The following is an 18,980-nucleotide window of genomic DNA, read 5'->3' on the forward strand; positions in this document are numbered from 1 at the left end:
TCCTGGCTTTGGCTCAACTCAGCTCCTGCCATTCTGGCTATTTGGTGAGTGAACCAGTGATGGAAGATCTTTCTTTCCATCTCTCTTTATATCTGTCAATCTGTCTTTCACCTTCCAATAAAAGTAAATAAATCTTTAAAAAGAAAAAAAATACATGGCTTTCTTTCCTTAGCATATTTATTTGATTTCAAATGCTATATTTTAAGTCAATTACACACAAATATATGAAGGGTTATGATTCAAAAGGACTTTCCATTTTCAGTATGAAATGTGCAGGCTGTTATATTTCACTGATAGCTATGATTAAATTGATTGCTAAATTTGTTACAAAAGATCACAATTTTTGTCCCAGAAATTTAATAAGTACACTTTCCTTACTTATATTGTTGTCATGCTAGAGATACTATATCTTTGAGTGAAAAAAGAACATGTTTATATTTTCAATCATTCAAAAACGTAAAACTGATTACTTCTTAAAATTGTTCTACTCTGTAACTAAGATGAATTTATTTCTAACAATGTAACAGAGATATAAAACTGGAATGAAAAACACAAGAGGATATAAGAAAAATATGTTGTATGCATCATGGAAGAAGGTATCAAAGACAACACTTGGTATTGGTTACACTTCATTTGCTTTTTACTCAAATAATTTCAGGCATTGACGATTCAAGCAATATGAACTTTTTTTTTTACATTATTCTGACACATTGTAGCATATATCATATGCATGGTGGCAGAGTGGGTAAAGCCTCTGCCTGAAGTTAACTTTCCAAACAGGGGCTGGTTCAAGACCTGGGTGCTCCACTTCCAGGCCAACTCAGTGTTAATCTGCTTGGAAAAGCACTTGAGAATAATGAAAGTCCTTTGACTCCTGTACCTACAAGGGGCACCCTGAAAGTTCCTGGCTGCTGACTTAGTCCTGGCTTTGATACTTTCTTTTTTACTCTTTGAGGAGTAAACCAAAAGAGTTCTATTTCTCTGCCTCTGCCAGTCTCCCTGCAACTTCTACTAAGAACTAAAATCCTTTCAAGAAAGAAAAGATGTTGTCACTAACTAATGCATACTTTTTACTTAAAAAAGAAAAGCTAGAACAAGAATAAGAAAACTGTATTCATGTGGGGTTAAAAAAAAAAACCTAAAAAAAAAAAAAACAGAATGTTCTGTGGATTTATCCAAGTAATTTGGACAAAAAGAAGAAAAAATGGAAAGAGAAAAAAAAAACACTAAGAGAAGAATAAAAAGACACAAATGATAGCTGAAATAACTTAGGGTATGGCACATATGATGGAGAAGAATCATGTCTCCACTCACCCCAAGAGACTGAATAGTTAGGTTACATTAAAATTCTACAGAAGGACAAAAAAGATGAGCATAAATTTGACGAAAAACAAGCTCTGCTTTTGTGATTGCCTTTGTATTTACATATAGACATCTTACCGTGTAGTAAAATTTAACTTGTTCTTACAGCAACATAAAAAAAAAAAGACAGAAAATATTGTTAAATGCCAAAGCAAAGGTCTTTGGGCCAACCTTTCCTAGAGAAGCTTGTGTGCTTTGACATTGTCAGGGACCTGAGAGGCATCGTATCATCTGCCTCGCCTGGCAAATAAGGGTAACAATGAAAACAAATCAATGCTACATCTGAACTAAGTTGTTAAAGGGCAGACACAAATATCAAATTACCAATAAAAAAGACAATGAAAGTTCCACACCCACACAAATGGGCTGAGCTCTAATTGCAGGAACAAAGCAAAGCGCCTGTCTTTCATTTAATTAGAATTGAATTCTTCTTAGCATCACATCAGTATAACAAAATACATGATATTAACTAGCTACTAATATAGTTTGACACATTTTTGTCAGACTTAGAGAGACATATTGATGAAAGAAAACACCTATGATTATGACAGTATTACTGAATTTACAATTAAATACTTTCATTTAGATAATAATTTGATATTTGGAATTTCCAGGGGTAAGAATGACCCAAGATGAAGGGATGAAAAGACACTTCTCAAAAAAAAAAATTGGATTGGCTAACAGACATATGAAAAAGTGTTCAGGCTCCCTAGTCATCAGGGAAATGCAAATAAACACTACGTTCAAGTTCCACCTAACTTGGGTGTGAATGGTCTACTTATAAGAAACTACTAACAACAACTTTTGACCAGGATGTGGAGGAAATGGTACCCTACTCCATTGATGGCAGCAGTACACGCTGGCACAGTCACTATGGATGTTAACATATGAGTGCCAAGGCAACTGACAACTGATCCTCCATGTGACCAAGCTATCCCACTTTGGGGAATATACCCAAAGCAGATAAAATCAACAAATGAGAGAGTCACATGCATCCCTATAGCAGCCCAATTCACATTAGTGAAGACATGGAAACAATCTGGATATTCACCAATAGATGAATGAATAAAGAAACTATGCTCTATGGAATACTACTCAGTCATAAAAAAAGAATGAGATTCTACCATTTGCAACAAAATGGTCCCTACTGGAAGCCATCATGCTTAGTGGAATAAGTCAGTCCCAAAATCTCATATGTTGTTTCCGATATAAAACATCCCTTAAGGAAACTACAACATAAATAGATGTAAGTAGCCACAGACAGGCACATAACTCTCACAGATGAACAATATAATGGAGTCTAGAGTACTAGGTAGTAAAGTTACATTATTGTACATGTCTCCACTCCTGAAGAAAGAAGCAATCATGTGATGAGACACATAAATATAACACAGATAGATATATTCTACCTCTACTTATGCCTAGCACATCACGATTAAAAACCAGAAATTAAAGCCAGAAAGTTTCACAATTACAATTAAAAACCAGAAAGTTAATTTTGGAACATATACCAAGGGACTATGCTGTTGTAATCATTTGGAAAATAATAGCTGATAGGGATGGAAGGAAGCAAGAGGAGGGAGAGTGAAAAATACCCTATAATTGCAACACTGTATCATGGATAATTAATTAATTAGTTAGTTAAATATTTACAAAAGGAATGGCCCAAGAACATCTCAAACAATAAACTTTTAAGAACAGCACTAATGCAATAACAAAAAACTAAAGGCAATCCTTCCAGGATTATGATTATTCTCACCTTGGGAATGTCTTAAACCTTCCCCTTTCCCTTCATTCTGGTACCAATTTTCATTGTTATGGTGCTGGTGACTTTGCTACAACAATTCACCTGCACCAAGGATCAGGCACTCCAATAGAACATCTGTATTTAAACATCATAATCCTTCAACAGCACACAACTGACTCAAAGACACTCTGACTTATAATGTCTACTCTGTCAAGGTTTAGAGCTCAGCAAACATTCAGATCAAACCAATGCTGAAGGAAAAAGGCAAATAATTCAAATGCAATCAGGTATCTTTAAGGAGTAGCGAAACATGAAGAAAATGTGAAGAACCTTAACGAAAATAGCGTGCTGCTTCTATTCCAAACATGGAGCATACTATCAAACAGCTCTCTGTCAGGTCATGTTAAAAAGCACATAGAATCTATATGTCACTATAGAAAGCAAAGCTGCAGGATCTTTAATTTTTAAAAATAATGATTACTACTAGTAAAAATCCTACAGTTCTTGCAATTCTTACATCCAGAAAATAGTAAGGTTAAATTGTGAAGCTTTCAACTTCAAGCATATAAACAGATCATTTACATTCATGACCTCCTTTTCGAAATGTTGCATCCCAACCCTAATCTTTACAAATGATTGTGTTTCATTTTACATTTAAAAATCAATTTGTATCAAAAGAAATCTTACCAACACATATTATTTCATTTATGAAATTACTGCCTCTGCTTATCCTGCTGGGTACCAAAATCAACTGGGAGGTATAAAAATTTGCTTTAATTCAAGTCAATAGAGGGAAGAGAGTATCCCCATTATACGCGACTTGCATCTTGTTCCAGGCTTGACAGTTGCATAGATTTAAGAAACACTACTTTCTCTTCCCCTTTTTGCAAGCCTATTTTTCCATTCTTACTTTATTTTTTTAAATTCTGAATTCTAACACTGTACTAAGCTTACCTTGTGGAATGTGCATTTCTGATTTTTCTTTGTTCAGTATGTACATGAGACAACTTTGCACCATAAAGTAGGATCATGACATAAAGGAAGATAAGATATATGTTTCTAAATGTGTTTTAAGCTCAGAGAAATTAGTCTCCCATTTCAAACTTTTGCACACTGTAACCTAATTATTTTTTATAATATGCATATACACACTATGTTACCAGGGGAAAATTGTACATTAGGAGAAAGAAAAACCATGGAAAAACGATGTACTTGCTTATTTGCATACAATGTGTGTATTTATTCCTGTTTGTTGATATGTTTATCTCGGTAAAATGCATGTTACATATAGTATATGCGAGGGTTCTTTTAGAAGTTTGTGGACACAATGAAATTAAGGTTAAGTATATTTTGGTGCCAAAATATTTTTGAACTCCACAAACAGTATTTTTTTTATATATCACACATTCTCAAGGGAACGTTGGAAGACCTCATGTAGGCATGGATTTCAAAATTGATTTTAACAAGTTTGTCTTGATTTTATTTTCCAAGAATTTTCTCAAGCGCCCCTGCACGTGCACTTGTGTGTGCATGTGTGTGAAACGTTGCAGAAAAAAACACAAATGACATATTGGGAAGTGAGCATGTAAAGAGTTAGAGTGTGGAAAATCATTTTGGAGACTTCAAGTATGCAATACAGAGAGGGAAATTTTCAAAAATGACCACATATGTGTTATATTTACTTGAATTGAGACAACAAAAAAAGTACTACCCAAATAAACAGAAATTTTAATTCTTAAGCATTTGTGAGGGAAAACCAAGTGAAAATTAAATGGCATTTATTTTGTACTTTAAGATTCACGAAAGGATTGTCAAGATATCGACCTGGAGAAGGAAAGAATGGCAAAATAGAAGAAGAGATTAAAGATGTTTCTTTTCACTTGCCCTTGCTGTTTTGGAATTAAAGAGCAGAAAAATAGCCGTTTTTTAATCTGTTTAAAATTCAATTAACACTTAAATTTATTAAAGAAAATTAACTTTTGTGAGATGTTTCAGAAAAAAATAAAGATATTAGTCACATTTAAAGGTTCTCAAAGGGCATTTTTCTCACTTAAAAAAGATTTTGTTCCAGGATATACATTGGCTTGAACCTTTTTTTATTGTCCTGGCCCTTAAATTCCCATCAGAGCTGATGATTAAAGTTCTACCCACTGCCCAGGTCCCTACAATTATCCCACTGTGATGGGGCTCTTCAGTGGTGCCCTGCTATGGCCAGACATCAAGTCATTAGAGAACGGCAAGGGATGATGAAGGAGGTTATTTTAATTCCCTTTTCAGCCCTTCTCAGGAGTGGCTCTTTAGTTCACAGAGCTGTAGGTACTTCCTTTCAAACTAACAAGCAATATTATAAATGGAGGCTACATTATCATGATTGCAGACAATCTAAAGCACTTGAAGGCCAAGGATTCTCCGTCCTCAGTGTGTGCTGTTTTGTATTTATCAGCTAAATACATACAGGCTGTGCCAACATGAAAGGAGAGAAGAACGCAATGAACAGGGTATGAAGAAATCAAAGAGACAATAAGTGAACACAGGGCAAAAACAAGAAGTGTGCAGCCTTGGCTATTATTCTGTAGGCACAGAGAACATTTTTTTTTACCCATTTTCTTGCTGTTCCACTGCATAGTGTTCCAGTTCTGTGCCAGGAAGGGGCTGAACTGGGGGAGGAGGTAGAGGAACATTGGCCCAGGCAGATCCATTGTTTTTCTGCGGTTTGGAAGAGTTTTTATTTTTCTTCTTTTTTCCACCCTTGCCACCTGAAAGCAATAGTGCATTTATTCAGAGTTGCCAAACATTGGAATAAACAGAGTACATCGGATGGGAGGATGTATTTATGTTTTCACAACACCAGAATCAGTATGTTTGAGTTGAACAATGAAATGATATACTCGAAAAGAAAAAAACATTTTTTAGAAATCACTCACGTTGATATTGTTTCTTTCTCAGGGCATTAACTGGAGGCCTGAATAAACCAAAAATACGGCTTCTGGCTCAAAAGCACATTTATTGATTTACTCGTGTCTGCTGCCTCCACGTTTTCATTGTTAGAGAAAATAATGGTCCATAACCAATTCTTTGAAATGTCAGGTTTTAGCGCATTTATAATGCTCTTTTGCATAATCTCTCTCAGTGGAAAACACAGTGTCTAAGGATACAGCCTAAACGCTTTCATTAGAATTTGCTCAGTGTAATTAATCCAAGAGAGTAACATTTTCCTCTCAAAAGTCACTGAACAAATTAATCAACAATCTTGAGAATACCTGTAAATCTTTCGTGATATGTTTCACAGACTTTTAACTAATGAATGGCAAAATTATTTTCATATATAGTCAGTACAATGACCAGCTCTTTTACGCTTAACTTTTTGTTAAATTTTGAAAAGCAGGAAAGTTAATGGAAGCAATTAATGGTGATCAGCTTCAGTACTGTTTGTGACACAATAGAACTGATGTACAAAAGAGTAGAAATAAAGTCAGCGGCCTCCAAGCCATTTCAGGGAAATATGGGACTTGTGAAATAAAAATAAAATTTATCATGTATACAGCACTGTACATTTTACTCCTCTAAAATTAAGTGGATGATACTTCCTCATAAAAAAGTAGACAACAGTACCAAGTCCTTAATGAATACAAGTGATACATCCGGGAAACATAAGAGATTTCTGCTACTTCCAAAATAGACTACAGCTCTCTTTGCCAGAAAAACAAAACAAAAAACAAAAACTGTATTGGCTTCTTACACTTCAACTTTCTGGAAGTAACACTGTGAGCAGAAAATATTTGTAGGAAGACTTTCAAATCCTATAAAAATCAACGAATTCCACTTAGCCACTTTCTTCAACTATTACTAATCTGTATTCAGCAAATCATGGCCTTACGTGAGTATCAATACTATATTTGAAAGTTACATGTAAAATTGTTTTTCCTAGAGCATGAAAAGATTCATACATATTTTTAAAAACATTCTTGCTAACAAACTACATTCTCTTTTTCTCTCACTTCTTCAGTAGATGCAGAGGTAAAGCGAAAGGACAGAAGATACTTTCTGCTTAAAGAAGGGCTAGAATTTTGCATTTGAAGACAACTCCGCATTTGATATGTGATTCAATGGATGTCACCTTTCATACATGAAAAATATAAAATTAATACTTGTTTGAATTAGTGTGGGAATTCTGAAGTATAATGGTTTATTCAAAATATAAGGAAGGCTCAATCAATGCCACTCATTATTCTTGCTCATGTCTTTTGAAAGGAAAACTCCAAGAATGTAGTTTTCTAAATATTACTCCTTCCCTAACTTGTTCTCTACCTCTATAGCATATTCTAGATCCTGCAGCTCTCAAAATAGCAAACTAAGTTTAATGTAATCCTGTGATATTTCTGCTTCTGTTAATGAAATTAAATGCTTTGCTTCCTAATGACTCATTAAATATCATAAAGAAGGACAAGCAAGCAAATTTCTTCTTATATCATCAGAATAACCTTTCAGTGAGTAAAAGGAATACATTGAACAATCTTAACTTTCTTCCTAATTGTATTTTCTTTACTTCTTGTCTATCTATATGGGCACAATTTTTTTTTCATTAGTCACAGCTCTTTTGGAAATGTTAGATGATCAACACGTCAGTTCAGTGACAAAAATTAGAAAGGGCCTCTCAAAGTTGTTTCCATGCCTTCTGTGGCACACATTAAAAGTCAGACTTGAGAACATCATGCCTCACCGAGAATTACTCTCTGGAACTAGGGAAAATCTTCCCAATTCCAGGAAATCGGTTCATTATCTACACTTTCAAATAACATACTGAAAATGTATTTCCAAACAGGAAATTTGTCATGGCTTTCCAATCAATAGGCAATCCTCCCACCTCCTCACCCCTCTCATTGAATTCTCTCATTGTGGGTACTCTGGGTAGGAGTATGATAGTATAAAACATGCTAGTGGGGCCGGCACTGTGCCATAGTTACTTAAGTCGCCACTTGTGATGCTGATCCTTGGCTTCCCTGCTTCCTCTAATATAGCTCCTTGATCAAGTGTCTAGAAAAGCACAAGATGGCGCCGCTGCAACCACACGGGAGAGCTGGCAGAAGCTCCTGGCCTCTGGATTCAGATTTCCCCAGCCCTAGCTGTTGTGGCCATTTGGAGAGTGAACCACAGTATGGAAGTCCTTTCTGTCAATCTCTCTCTCTCTCTCTCTCTCTCTCTCTCTCTCTCTCTGTAACTGTGCATTTTAAACAAATAAATAGATTTTTAAAAGTTGCTACTACGCTGAGTATTACAGCATAAAGAACTTTGGAATGTTTCAATAACCAAATTAGAGTATAAAAATGTAAGATCATTTAAAAATTTCCTGGGGACATTATGCCAGTTTAATTTCTGTCTCCTCTATGCAGTGACACAGCAGTGAGCTCTTGGCATGCTGGTGAACAGAGGACACAACAGAACCTAATTCTGTTCTTCATTGGAAATCTGAAAACTGAATGAAGTGACTAATCTGATGAAATCATTTGCATTCAACGACATTTCAGCTATTTTATGGTGCTAATTACCTACAGTGTGTGTGGTGCTTTTTCAAATATTTACTGACACATAAAGATCGTTCGTTTATGAAGGACCATGCAATGTTTCATATATGCACATGTTCTGTAACATAGGGAAAACATTAAGAATACTTTTTCTGTTTTTTTTTACTAAAAAAAATTATTGTCATCTATCATTAATTGTGTAAGAGAACACCAGAGGACTTGCATTAGCTAACTATCACTGAGCTCCTCGTTGCCAGCATTTTCTTTCCTCCCCCATTGCTTCATGGGAGTATATTCTGGGTCACTTGGAAAGATACATAAATTCTTTCTCTTACACTCAAAATATAAATATCTGGATTTTGTGTATGACTAACCAAGGAACTGCAAATAAAGTAAATTGGAAAAATAATTTGCTTTAATATTACATATGTAGTCCATTATCTAACAATCTGACGTATTAAAACATAAGTACTCTTGCAGATAATTTTGAAACATGTAAGCTTTCTCCTATATTTTTTAGGGTTTGGATTTGTAACAGTTATGTTTAAATTTAATGTGTTGAGTAAATTACAAAAATGCTTCAAGGAAGTTAAAAATCCAATCAAAAATTCAGAAGTGTACTCATGTATTTATCATTGTGATTACTGGAAACTGGCTACATTGACGTATATATACTAATGAAATCTTACAATGCTTTTGTATAGTTAGGCATAGATGAGATGTACACTAACTGTAAGCCATAGAAAATATATTTTTCACTGTAAGAATAAAACAAAAGGTATAATATTAAACTTTTTTACCAAATTATAAAGAGTGTTATCATTTCCCTCTCAGGTATTGAATAATGATTCCTGACACCAGTTTATTTTTCATCTACATGTAGACGCTAGTGTACAGTCCTAATAATAGTGCTATTGTAAATTCCTATATAGTGCTAATTCATATAATTCATATATATTTATACATGTATCTCAGATTAAGATTCAAAAAAGCAGCAAGTACTATTGCAATCAATGTTCTATTCACAATTAGTCTAAAGTAAACTTAAAACTGTGTGTCAACCAGCACATATGGAATATTTAATGAAAAATGTACAGCTCTTGTGAAACCTATGGCTTACAGCATAAAGTATATTGAATCATTCCTGAGATATTATATCTCTTAAGTAAAATAAAAAGGAGTTAAAGGACAATTTTTTAAAATTTTTTAGAAAAATCATGAAAGCTATTACAAATAAATGACAGCATAAATGACATATAAGGCCATTCAAATTGCTCCCTTTATTATAAACAGAGTTTTAAATTCATGACAGATGTTCACAATTTTCTGCCTTCCAAAATGTATCCAAACCCTACCAATAGTCAGGGAGAGTGAATGACTCATTTTGAAGAGAAAACAGAATAGTAACATTTCAGTCGAAGAGGGTTCTATCTGTTAAGGAAAGTTAATTGAATCACTCTTACCCTAATAATGTAAAAAAAAAAAAAAGTTAATTTCCATGGTTTTGAAGCCTAGTAGCCTGTGTCATACATAACACATTACAATCATTTATTGCTCACTTAAATGAAATAAAAAAGCATGAAACTATTCCAAATAGATTAAATAAACAGGGTATAGATGCGCAGATAAGGTCTCCCACCACACAGTGTGAATGTAATGGGGTGTTAGAGTGAGTCTGTTATGGCGGTCTGGTTTTACAGCAGGGCCTTAGGTAAGGAAGCTACCAGTGACACTCATTACTACAGATAGAAACACATCTTTGTACAGTGTGTTTCTCTCCATATGTGCTTTATAATATGAATGCCATACCGGATCACTTATTTGATAGATTTCAAAGATGCTAGAATTTGCAGCATAAAATACTGGTAAATCTCAATGTTTATATAGATTTCATTGGAAATCAAATATTGATAGCATTTCTCTATTTATATTCCCATATAGTACAGTATAGTCAGTCAAAATCTAAAAAATTCTGTTACATATTTAGGAAAAGATCATCCAAAAATAAAAAGCCATGTTCCTGGGATCCTAATGCCATGAATATCTTGAAATTTACGTTCATTACATTTGAATTAATATGTCACTATCCATTCATGTAAGATGTTATTACAAAAGTCTTGATTCTTAGATTCAAAGCAGATCAGATTGATCTTCTCAATGAACAATATCCTGAAAAATGGATTCATTTTTCCTTAAATATATCCTTGCAGAGTATAATGGGTGCAAGTGTCATGACCTCACCAAAGCATGACTGAATTACCACGGACGTATCATCTTTTTTTTCTGAAAGATAAATGCCTAGCATACACTTGTGATTCTGTACCTCTTCATGATCATTAGCAACACAGGTCATATGCTGGTGACAAACAAATATTTCTCCTTACTGTGATGAAACCAACCTGAAAGACTGCCACTCCTTTCTGAGCTGTTGTGAGAGCTGGTGGTGCTGAAATCCTGTGACTGGTTGTGTGGCATTCTATTAGACAATCCCTCAGCCAATCGGTAGTCAGGGATGTAAAGTAAGGCTAAGGGTTAAAGGGCAGAGGTCATAGCGGTAGTATGTGATTAGTTCACAGCACAAGCCCATGCAGAACATGCAGTTAGCAACTCAGAAGCAGACGTTGGGGAGAGTGGAGGAATGTTTTTGTCTATCCTGTCCTAATGAAAGTAGGGATGGGTCACTAATACTGGAAAGAGCTAAGACGATGGAGCCGATAGGTGTTGCTGTGCGATGGTGGCAGTGGTGGCCGCGGTGGTGGTGGTGGTCGTGGCAGCGGTAGGGATTGTTCAAGGAACTGAATACATGCCAGTTTATGTTTTGGAGTTTAAGAGGTAAACCTGGTCATGAATCACATAGTCAAACAACAAACACTAATTTCTATCCCATGCACAAATGATGTGAAAATACCTCCCCAAGATACAAAAATCTGACCTACCATTGTTACCTTTGTTCTGATCAGGCAGAGAATAACCAAATCCCATCAGATCTGTTTTTTGCTGAATGGAGGCTTTCCATTGTGGATCAGGAAGATCAACAGCCAGTTCATGTATGCTGTTGGAATGCAAGATCTGAGTTGTGGCATATGGTGTGGCCTGGGTTATCTGGCTGGAACTGTTGTAAGTGGTTTTGGTCGTGAAGTCGATGCTGCTATAAATGGCTCCATCTGAGAGCATCGTTGCTGTTTTATCCCCTTGGCTTGGAACTGGTGGCAGCACATCTGTGGTGAACAGAGGGGAATGAAGGAATTTAATGACGCACAGGAAGCCCCACACTATCAGGACTGAGGATGAAAAATAAATGCGTCATTCTGCCCGTTTGCATTTCAGCTGGGAAGGGCTTCATGAGCCAATGAAGGGTAGATGATGTACAACCGTCGCCAAGCTATCGGCTCTGTGACAGGCAAGCCTACTACTCGTCCTTCATGTCTCGCTGCTGAACACAAAGCTTCTCCCATTTTCTCCCACCAGTGATGTAAAGTGTGGGACATTTCATTACTGTAAACCAATTCAGTTATTCATTTTGTTTCAAAACCAACAAAAGTGTTAGCACTTTACAGGAGCATTGATAAGACAGGATCTACAAAACACAGATGAAAGCATCTCTTTTCAAATTTCCCCCAAAAGAAGTGGCATCCAACTGCTGAATAGTTGTAAGACTTTCCAAAACTATACTACTCTGACCACAAATTACATTTATTCTGAAGTTTTAACTTGCTATTTATATGACTTGATTTCATAGTTAGAGATTGGGATAATAACTGATGGTAGATCATGTGGGTTTCCCCCATGGGATAATAAAGGAAATTATTTATGAATAACTCATTTTTCACATTACAGCAGGATTTCACTGTTGTAAAAGCAAATCTCAGTGATCAGTAGTTTAATTTGTGCTACCACTCTAAGAAGTGGAGAGTAATAACTTCACATTGTAATACAGCAAGCACAAAATTAAACTTCAGAAACAACACTGAATGTCAATCAATCCATTACTGTGGTATGTTACACTATGTGGGGCTCAGGGGCAAAAGTGTCTCTAATTCAATAAGATGGCCACTTGCAGTCAAGGTCACTGGGTTACCTGTGGCGAGCAAGATGGAGGCCAAGGACAGAGTCCTCGGCATGAACCAGGGCAGGGGTCACGTTGTTTCAAAGACAGACTGATTGGCCTGGGCCATTTCACTCACGTACCTCTGGCCTATGGGAGGTGGCTTCCGCAGTCATGCTCCTAGTAATTGGCTCCAAATTTCTCCCCTTCTGGAATTCCTGAAATTCCCAGCCTGAGGCTATCCCTTACCCTACATAAGAATCTGAATTTCCCCAATAAATCAGAACTGCTGGACAGAACCCCTGTCCATCTGTTTGTTTTCTGTGCGCCAGAAGGCTGGGTGGCGGGCAGCAGGCTCCACCCTCGGGCATTGGGGTACTAAAGCAATCCGTGGGAGAGACCCTGCAACACTAACTACATGAGACTATTTTTGTTTTCAGCAGCACAGGTGTGCAGTTTTTTTTTTCTTTTTTTTTTTTAATTTCATTTTATGACACCGTTCCATCAGCTCTGGGATTCACCGAACCCCTCCCCAAACCCTCAGACATCTTATTTTCCCTTTTTAGAAACAAAGATGCTAAGTGAATCTAAAAAAGGAAACCACAAGATAACACTGTTTTTAATTTTATAGTGTTAATAATAATAATTATGCATGTTAAAAAACCTCACTTCACAGACTTTAGGTTCCTTAAACTACTTGAGTTCATTATAGAAAATTTTCAGCTTTCTTAAAATTTCTAAACCTGATAATACTCAGTATCATCTGAAATAAGAATTCACATAGAAATATTATTTATGTTTTTATCTGATAAAGTCTGAAATTTATCTTATTTAGAAAATATTGTAAGAAATTCAAAATACATTTCATATGCTGAATAATTTTGATCTTTCTAATTGGTTTGAAATCAAGGATTACAATCTATTTCACTGGGCCTGGCGCCGTGGCCTAGCAGCTAAAGTCCTCGCCTTGAACGTGCCAGGATCCCACCGGACCACCGGTTCTAATCCTGGCAGCTCCTCTTCCCATCCAGCTGCCTGCTTGTGGCCTGGGAACGTAGTCGAGGATGACCCAAAGCCTTGGGACCCTGCAGCCACATAGGAGACCTGGAGGAGGCTCCTGGTTCCCACCTTCAGATTGGCACAGCACTGGCTGTTGTGGTCACTTGGGGAGTGAGTCATCGGATGGAAAATCTTCCTCTCTCTCTCTCTCTCCTCCTCTCTATAAATCCGACTTTGTAATAAAAAAATCAATAAACCTTAAAAAAAATCTATCTCACAATGTGCTCTATTGAAATCAATTTCACTGGTGTATCATTCTAATTACTAAACATACAAAAATTTACAGTATTTCAGCAGATTAAAGGCAGTTGAACTTATGGACTTCAGAATTTCACAACTACATTTTTGCTGATCCTAATTTTAGCTAGAAACTACTCATAAAGTTTGATGTATATTCCATTCTCCAGGGTCTGTATTAATTTTTTTTTAATTCTCAAAACATTTAATATTTACTGTTAAGATAGAACGAAACAGGGTCTGGCTTGATGGTCTAGACGCTGCATTCTTGCCTTGTATGTGCCAGGATCCCATTGTGCCTTGGTTAGTGTCCTTGCTACACTGATTCCTATTCAGCTCCATGTTGGTGCCTGGGAAAGCAGTCAAGGATGGCTCAAGCCATTGGGACCGTGTACCTGCTTGGGAGACCAAGAAGAAGCTCCAGGCTCCTGGCTTCGTATTGACTCAGCTTCAGCCACTGCAGACACTAGTGAACTAGTGGATGGAGGCTCTTTCTCTCTGTCTCCTTCTCTCTATAAATCTAACTCCCCACCCCCCCAAAAGTAAAAATTCTTTTTAAAAAGAAAAGAATGGGAAAAATAAATCCTTCACTCTAGGTAAGTTTTCTGTGCCTTCTTTCTAATATTTCCAACGCTTATTTTGGCAATGAATAAATACTAACTGGAAAAGTTTTTCCAGCATGGAACTCAGTTACAGATAGTTTGAGCTTGGATTTCCAAACCTTTAGATGAAAATTTAAAGATATTTCAGCTGCAAGCTTTTGGGGGAAAAAATGGCTGTGTAATCAAATGATAAGTTATGAAATAAAGTCATCCAAGAGTGTAATTTTACATAGTATGACTCTAAAAAGCCAAAGCTATTGTGGTTCTGGAAGTCAAATCTCTCCCTGCCATTTAAATTATAATCAGTTATAGGCCCAAGTACACTATAATAGTTGGGGGCTATCATTTTTCTGTAACTATTACTTGATCATTTCACATTTTTAGAAAGTAAACTGAATAACATCCAAAAATGGAAGTACTGGAAGATTATGCATGCATATTTAGGTGTGGAATAGAGTCCTATAACATAAAATATGTTGAAATTCTGGGCCATTTTGCCTGCCAAAGGGTGGATCTCACTAAGTGCTTCTCTCTTTAGGCACATCTTTCTGTCTTTCACAGAACTGTCCATCCTTCCTAATGCCTTCTGCTGAATGAGTGCTCCTTGTTAACGTGAGTAATGGAGGCGTTACAGACACACTTGAATCTAGTCAGAAGCACTGACTCATTATGCAGCTGTCAGTTCCTTGGTCATCCTTACACTCATGTGTTTATTTACTTTGTGCTGATACATTTATTTGTGCCTTTATCACTGACCTATAAGTTACTTGAGGCGAGGTGCAAGTGAATTTTAGGCCTGCCTTAATTCCTCATTTATGATCATGGAGACATTTGGCACTTGTTGATGAAGTAATTTTTAATAGTTTTGTTGGAAAATAATGATACACTATTTAATAAATCCATTATTCAAAATACAATTTTAGCTGTATCCAAACATGTATTGGAATTCTAGCCTTTCTAATTTTTTTTTTAATTGGAAAATCAGATACACAGAGACCAGAGACAGAGAGGAAGATCTTCTGTACAATGATTCACTCCCCAAGTGAGCACAACAGCTGGAGCTGACCCAATCTGAAGCCACGAGCTTAGAACATCTTCCAGGTCTCCCATGAGGGTGCAGGGTCCCAAGGCTTTGGGCCATCCTCAACTGCTTTCTCAGGCCACAAGCAGGGAGCTGGAGGGGAAGTGGGGCTGCCAGGATTAGAATTGCTGCTCATATGGGATCCTGGCACATGCAAGGTGAGGACTTTAGCTGCTATGCTACCACACCTGGCTCAGAAGTCTATTCTTAAAGGGAAACTGGGATATCTGGTCTCCTAACTGGATCTGATAATGTCACCCTACATGTTAACCAGTCAGAATGTACACAGGAACATGGCTGTAGAACTCAGAACTGCATTCTGTATCCAGACCTCATATTAATCTTAATAAAATCTAGCTTCCTGATTTATAAAATATGATTATCAATGCCACTCAATATTATGCAAATAAAATCAAGTAAGTCTTACAGACATTCTAACAATATTTCCAGGAAATGCTAAATACTTAAAACTGCCATAACATTGAGAGGAGATACAGTAATCATTTATTCTGGCCTTGATGTTCCTCTGTGAAATATTTCATGTCATGAAACCGATGTGAAACTGTGACACAAAAATTGCAAATGTACAAGAGTTGCCTTAGGTAAAATTAGACGAAGTCAGTTTACATGTTAACATACCCTGCTAAAAATTGAAAATCTTTTTTTCTCCATCTTTAAGTATTTCTTCATCTAAAAATATAGTATCATGTTACTGTGACACAATAGGTCAAAGAAGTAACTCTTCCTTGATTGGCAAAAGCTTTGGGTACAATGGCTTTGAGCAAAATCTAGAGGTGTGGTTGGCATGGGCCATTTCCCTTCTTGATTTTGCTAAAGAATCCCATTTGCTAAAGAAACTCATCACAATAGTATGCCAGCCTAGAAGTGCTCAAAATGTGGTCACCCCAGCAGGCAACCTCTCAGAGTTTCTGGACAAGTGAAAATCCTGAATGAAATGTAGTAGTGTGCAAAGGAAACACAAGTTCAGAGTCATGCAAGTTGCTTTCTAGTTACTCATTTCCTCTATGGCAGATACAGAGCACTGGTTGTATGCTCCACTCCCTGCTAAACCTGTGTAACCTTCCATTTAATCCTCACTATCACCAGTTAGGTAGGCATGGTTGTTGTCTATATTTTATTTAAAGAGGGGGGAATTCCCCTCCATAGATTTGGTCTTCAAACAATGCAGCATTGTGTAGTCATTAGTAACTTCACTATTTGAAATACTATTTTCTGGTACATTTAAATAGCTCGGTAATCCAATCTTAAAGGGAAAATACCAGTACCCATAATTATTTTTCTAAGTCAATATGGTTGTACTCTCAAACATGTGAGATCCATGCCCTGAGCTTTCCTAGAGTCAGGATGCCTTAGAACAGCCGTAATAATCCATAACTCATTTCAGAAAACTCAAGTTCTTTGACATAATTTATCCAATTTTGCTGTGCAACTTAATTAGCATAGCTTTCTTTCCTCTTCATTCTCTATTATCTACTCATTTAGTAACCAATTCTTTAAGAGCTAGACTTCACTCAAGGTAATATTAAGGTTATAGTTTGATATTAAAAATATAGCCAATGTACAGCACTTTAGTAAGTTTGCTTTAAAAATTTCAAATATCAGAGATGACATTCTTTTACACATATATACATATATGTATAAATATATATGTAAATACATATAAATAACATATACACATGTGCAAGATAGAAAATCAAATAAAAAGCATATATACGTATAAACTTATAGATAAAATGATACATAGGTATATGTTATTTCATGTATATATATTATTTATAATTACATATATGTGTAAATCTAGGAAATTAAGCTTTAGCGTTTTAAATAAACATAGCTTACCTCCACGCCCAAAATTTCCAATTTCACTTGGGCCACTATTGCTGTTGTTTACTGGCAAACTTGTGGCTGGCCATGAATCAGCAAGCCATGGATAATTGGGATCACCGGCATTTAGAAGACCTGGACGGCTAAGGCAGAAATTAGAAAGAAGTCAACGTATAAAATCCAACACAAGAGTTTGACACCCGTCTCAGGTACTAAAACAGGTTAAAGAATTTACGGATATTCTAATTAAGTTCAAATTTAAATGTGTAAGCTCCCAAGCAGGAAGAAACTTTGGCAGTTCATTAAAGTTATATATATAGCTCAACCCTGTCAGCAGATGCAGATGTCTTGTTTGGGATTCTGCCGACAGCCAGATGAGTTCAGTTCTCTGCCCTGAAACTGTGTAGCATCCAACAACAAGGTGGGGATGATAAATTGGCAGCCCCAACGGAACAACTGCTTCGAGGGACTGTGCTGCATCAACCAGTTCCAGCACCTTGGATGCCTCCTTCCTTGATTTCTGAACCTCCCCTGTGAGTCTGTTCCCTCTAGGCTGTTATCGTTATTATGAGCCCTCATGGCTAATTTATAGACAACGAACTTGGGGGAAATTAATGGATGTCCACTAAACCGCTCCATCAATAGCACAGTTACAAGTTCTTTATATTGCAAAATACCAGGGGTGTACTAATGGGATTTTTAAAAGGTAATAAAAGATCTACTGTGAGCAGATCCCACACATGAGCAAACCCATAAGGAAAGTCCATGCTCCCTTTGGTGTAAAATGTGAGGTTCTGATACTAATCCAGAGTGTTAGAATATCTACAAAGACATGCAACACCTATAATCACTGTTCTTTATTTTTATTCATTTGACAATCTCTAAGACAAACATGTATTTTTATCGCAACTGCAATAAGAAGATCCAAGTACCTTCTTGCTATATCCACTAGCTCTTATTAGACTTAATCTCTTTTTGCTAAAATATTGATTAAATGGGAGATTGGAAGTTATTACCACGGCCTAATTACAATCTCCATATTGGCAAAGGGAAAATAGATGAGGATATATGGGTTTGTTATCAGCTTTTGTCAATTTCAATTGAGTATCCAAAGTTGTGGAATCCAGTCCTATCAATCTACAGCCTATTCATCATCCATGAATCATTTACTTTGTGATCGATTATGTGTAATTGTTCACTCACAGCAATTTAGTGAGAGCCAATAAGCAGTCTTAAACAACAGCAACTTCATTTGCTAATGTCTAATTAATGCAATAAACATGCTGCTAACAAATGAACACATTCCTTGTGATATTTACTCCTAATTTCTTCAGGGGCATCTGGGAGAAATGAAACATCTGGAGTTGATTCCTCTAAAGTGCACAACAGATAGGTCATTAAACCTTGTGGTAAGCCATTTAATTCCTCTTAGAATTCTCTGACTTGTAAGTGCTTGTTTATTACAATAATGGACTTGTAC

The 18,980-nt window shown here is 36.3% G+C and overlaps 1 protein-coding gene across 3 annotated transcripts in view; it reads right to left on the minus strand.

Annotated features, from left to right (window-relative positions):
• ROBO2 (roundabout guidance receptor 2) overlaps positions 1-18,980 on the minus strand; it is a 576,432-nt gene that overhangs the window by 30,057 nt on the left and 527,395 nt on the right. For all 3 annotated transcript variants that reach the window (XM_040980633.1, XM_040980632.1, XM_040980631.1), the window contains 3 exons: positions 17,516-17,643; positions 11,568-11,849; positions 5,709-5,865 (listed from right to left, as the gene is read on the minus strand). In XM_040980633.1, coding sequence (XP_040836567.1) covers positions 5,709-5,865; positions 11,568-11,849; positions 17,516-17,643 — 567 coding nt within the window. The remainder of the gene's footprint in view (positions 1-5,708; positions 5,866-11,567; positions 11,850-17,515; positions 17,644-18,980) is intronic.

Source organism: Ochotona curzoniae, unplaced genomic scaffold, assembly GCF_017591425.1.
Source record: "Ochotona curzoniae isolate NIBS_2020 unplaced genomic scaffold, NIBS_Ocur_1.0 contig_3498, whole genome shotgun sequence".
NCBI lineage: Eukaryota > Metazoa > Chordata > Mammalia > Lagomorpha > Ochotonidae > Ochotona > Ochotona curzoniae.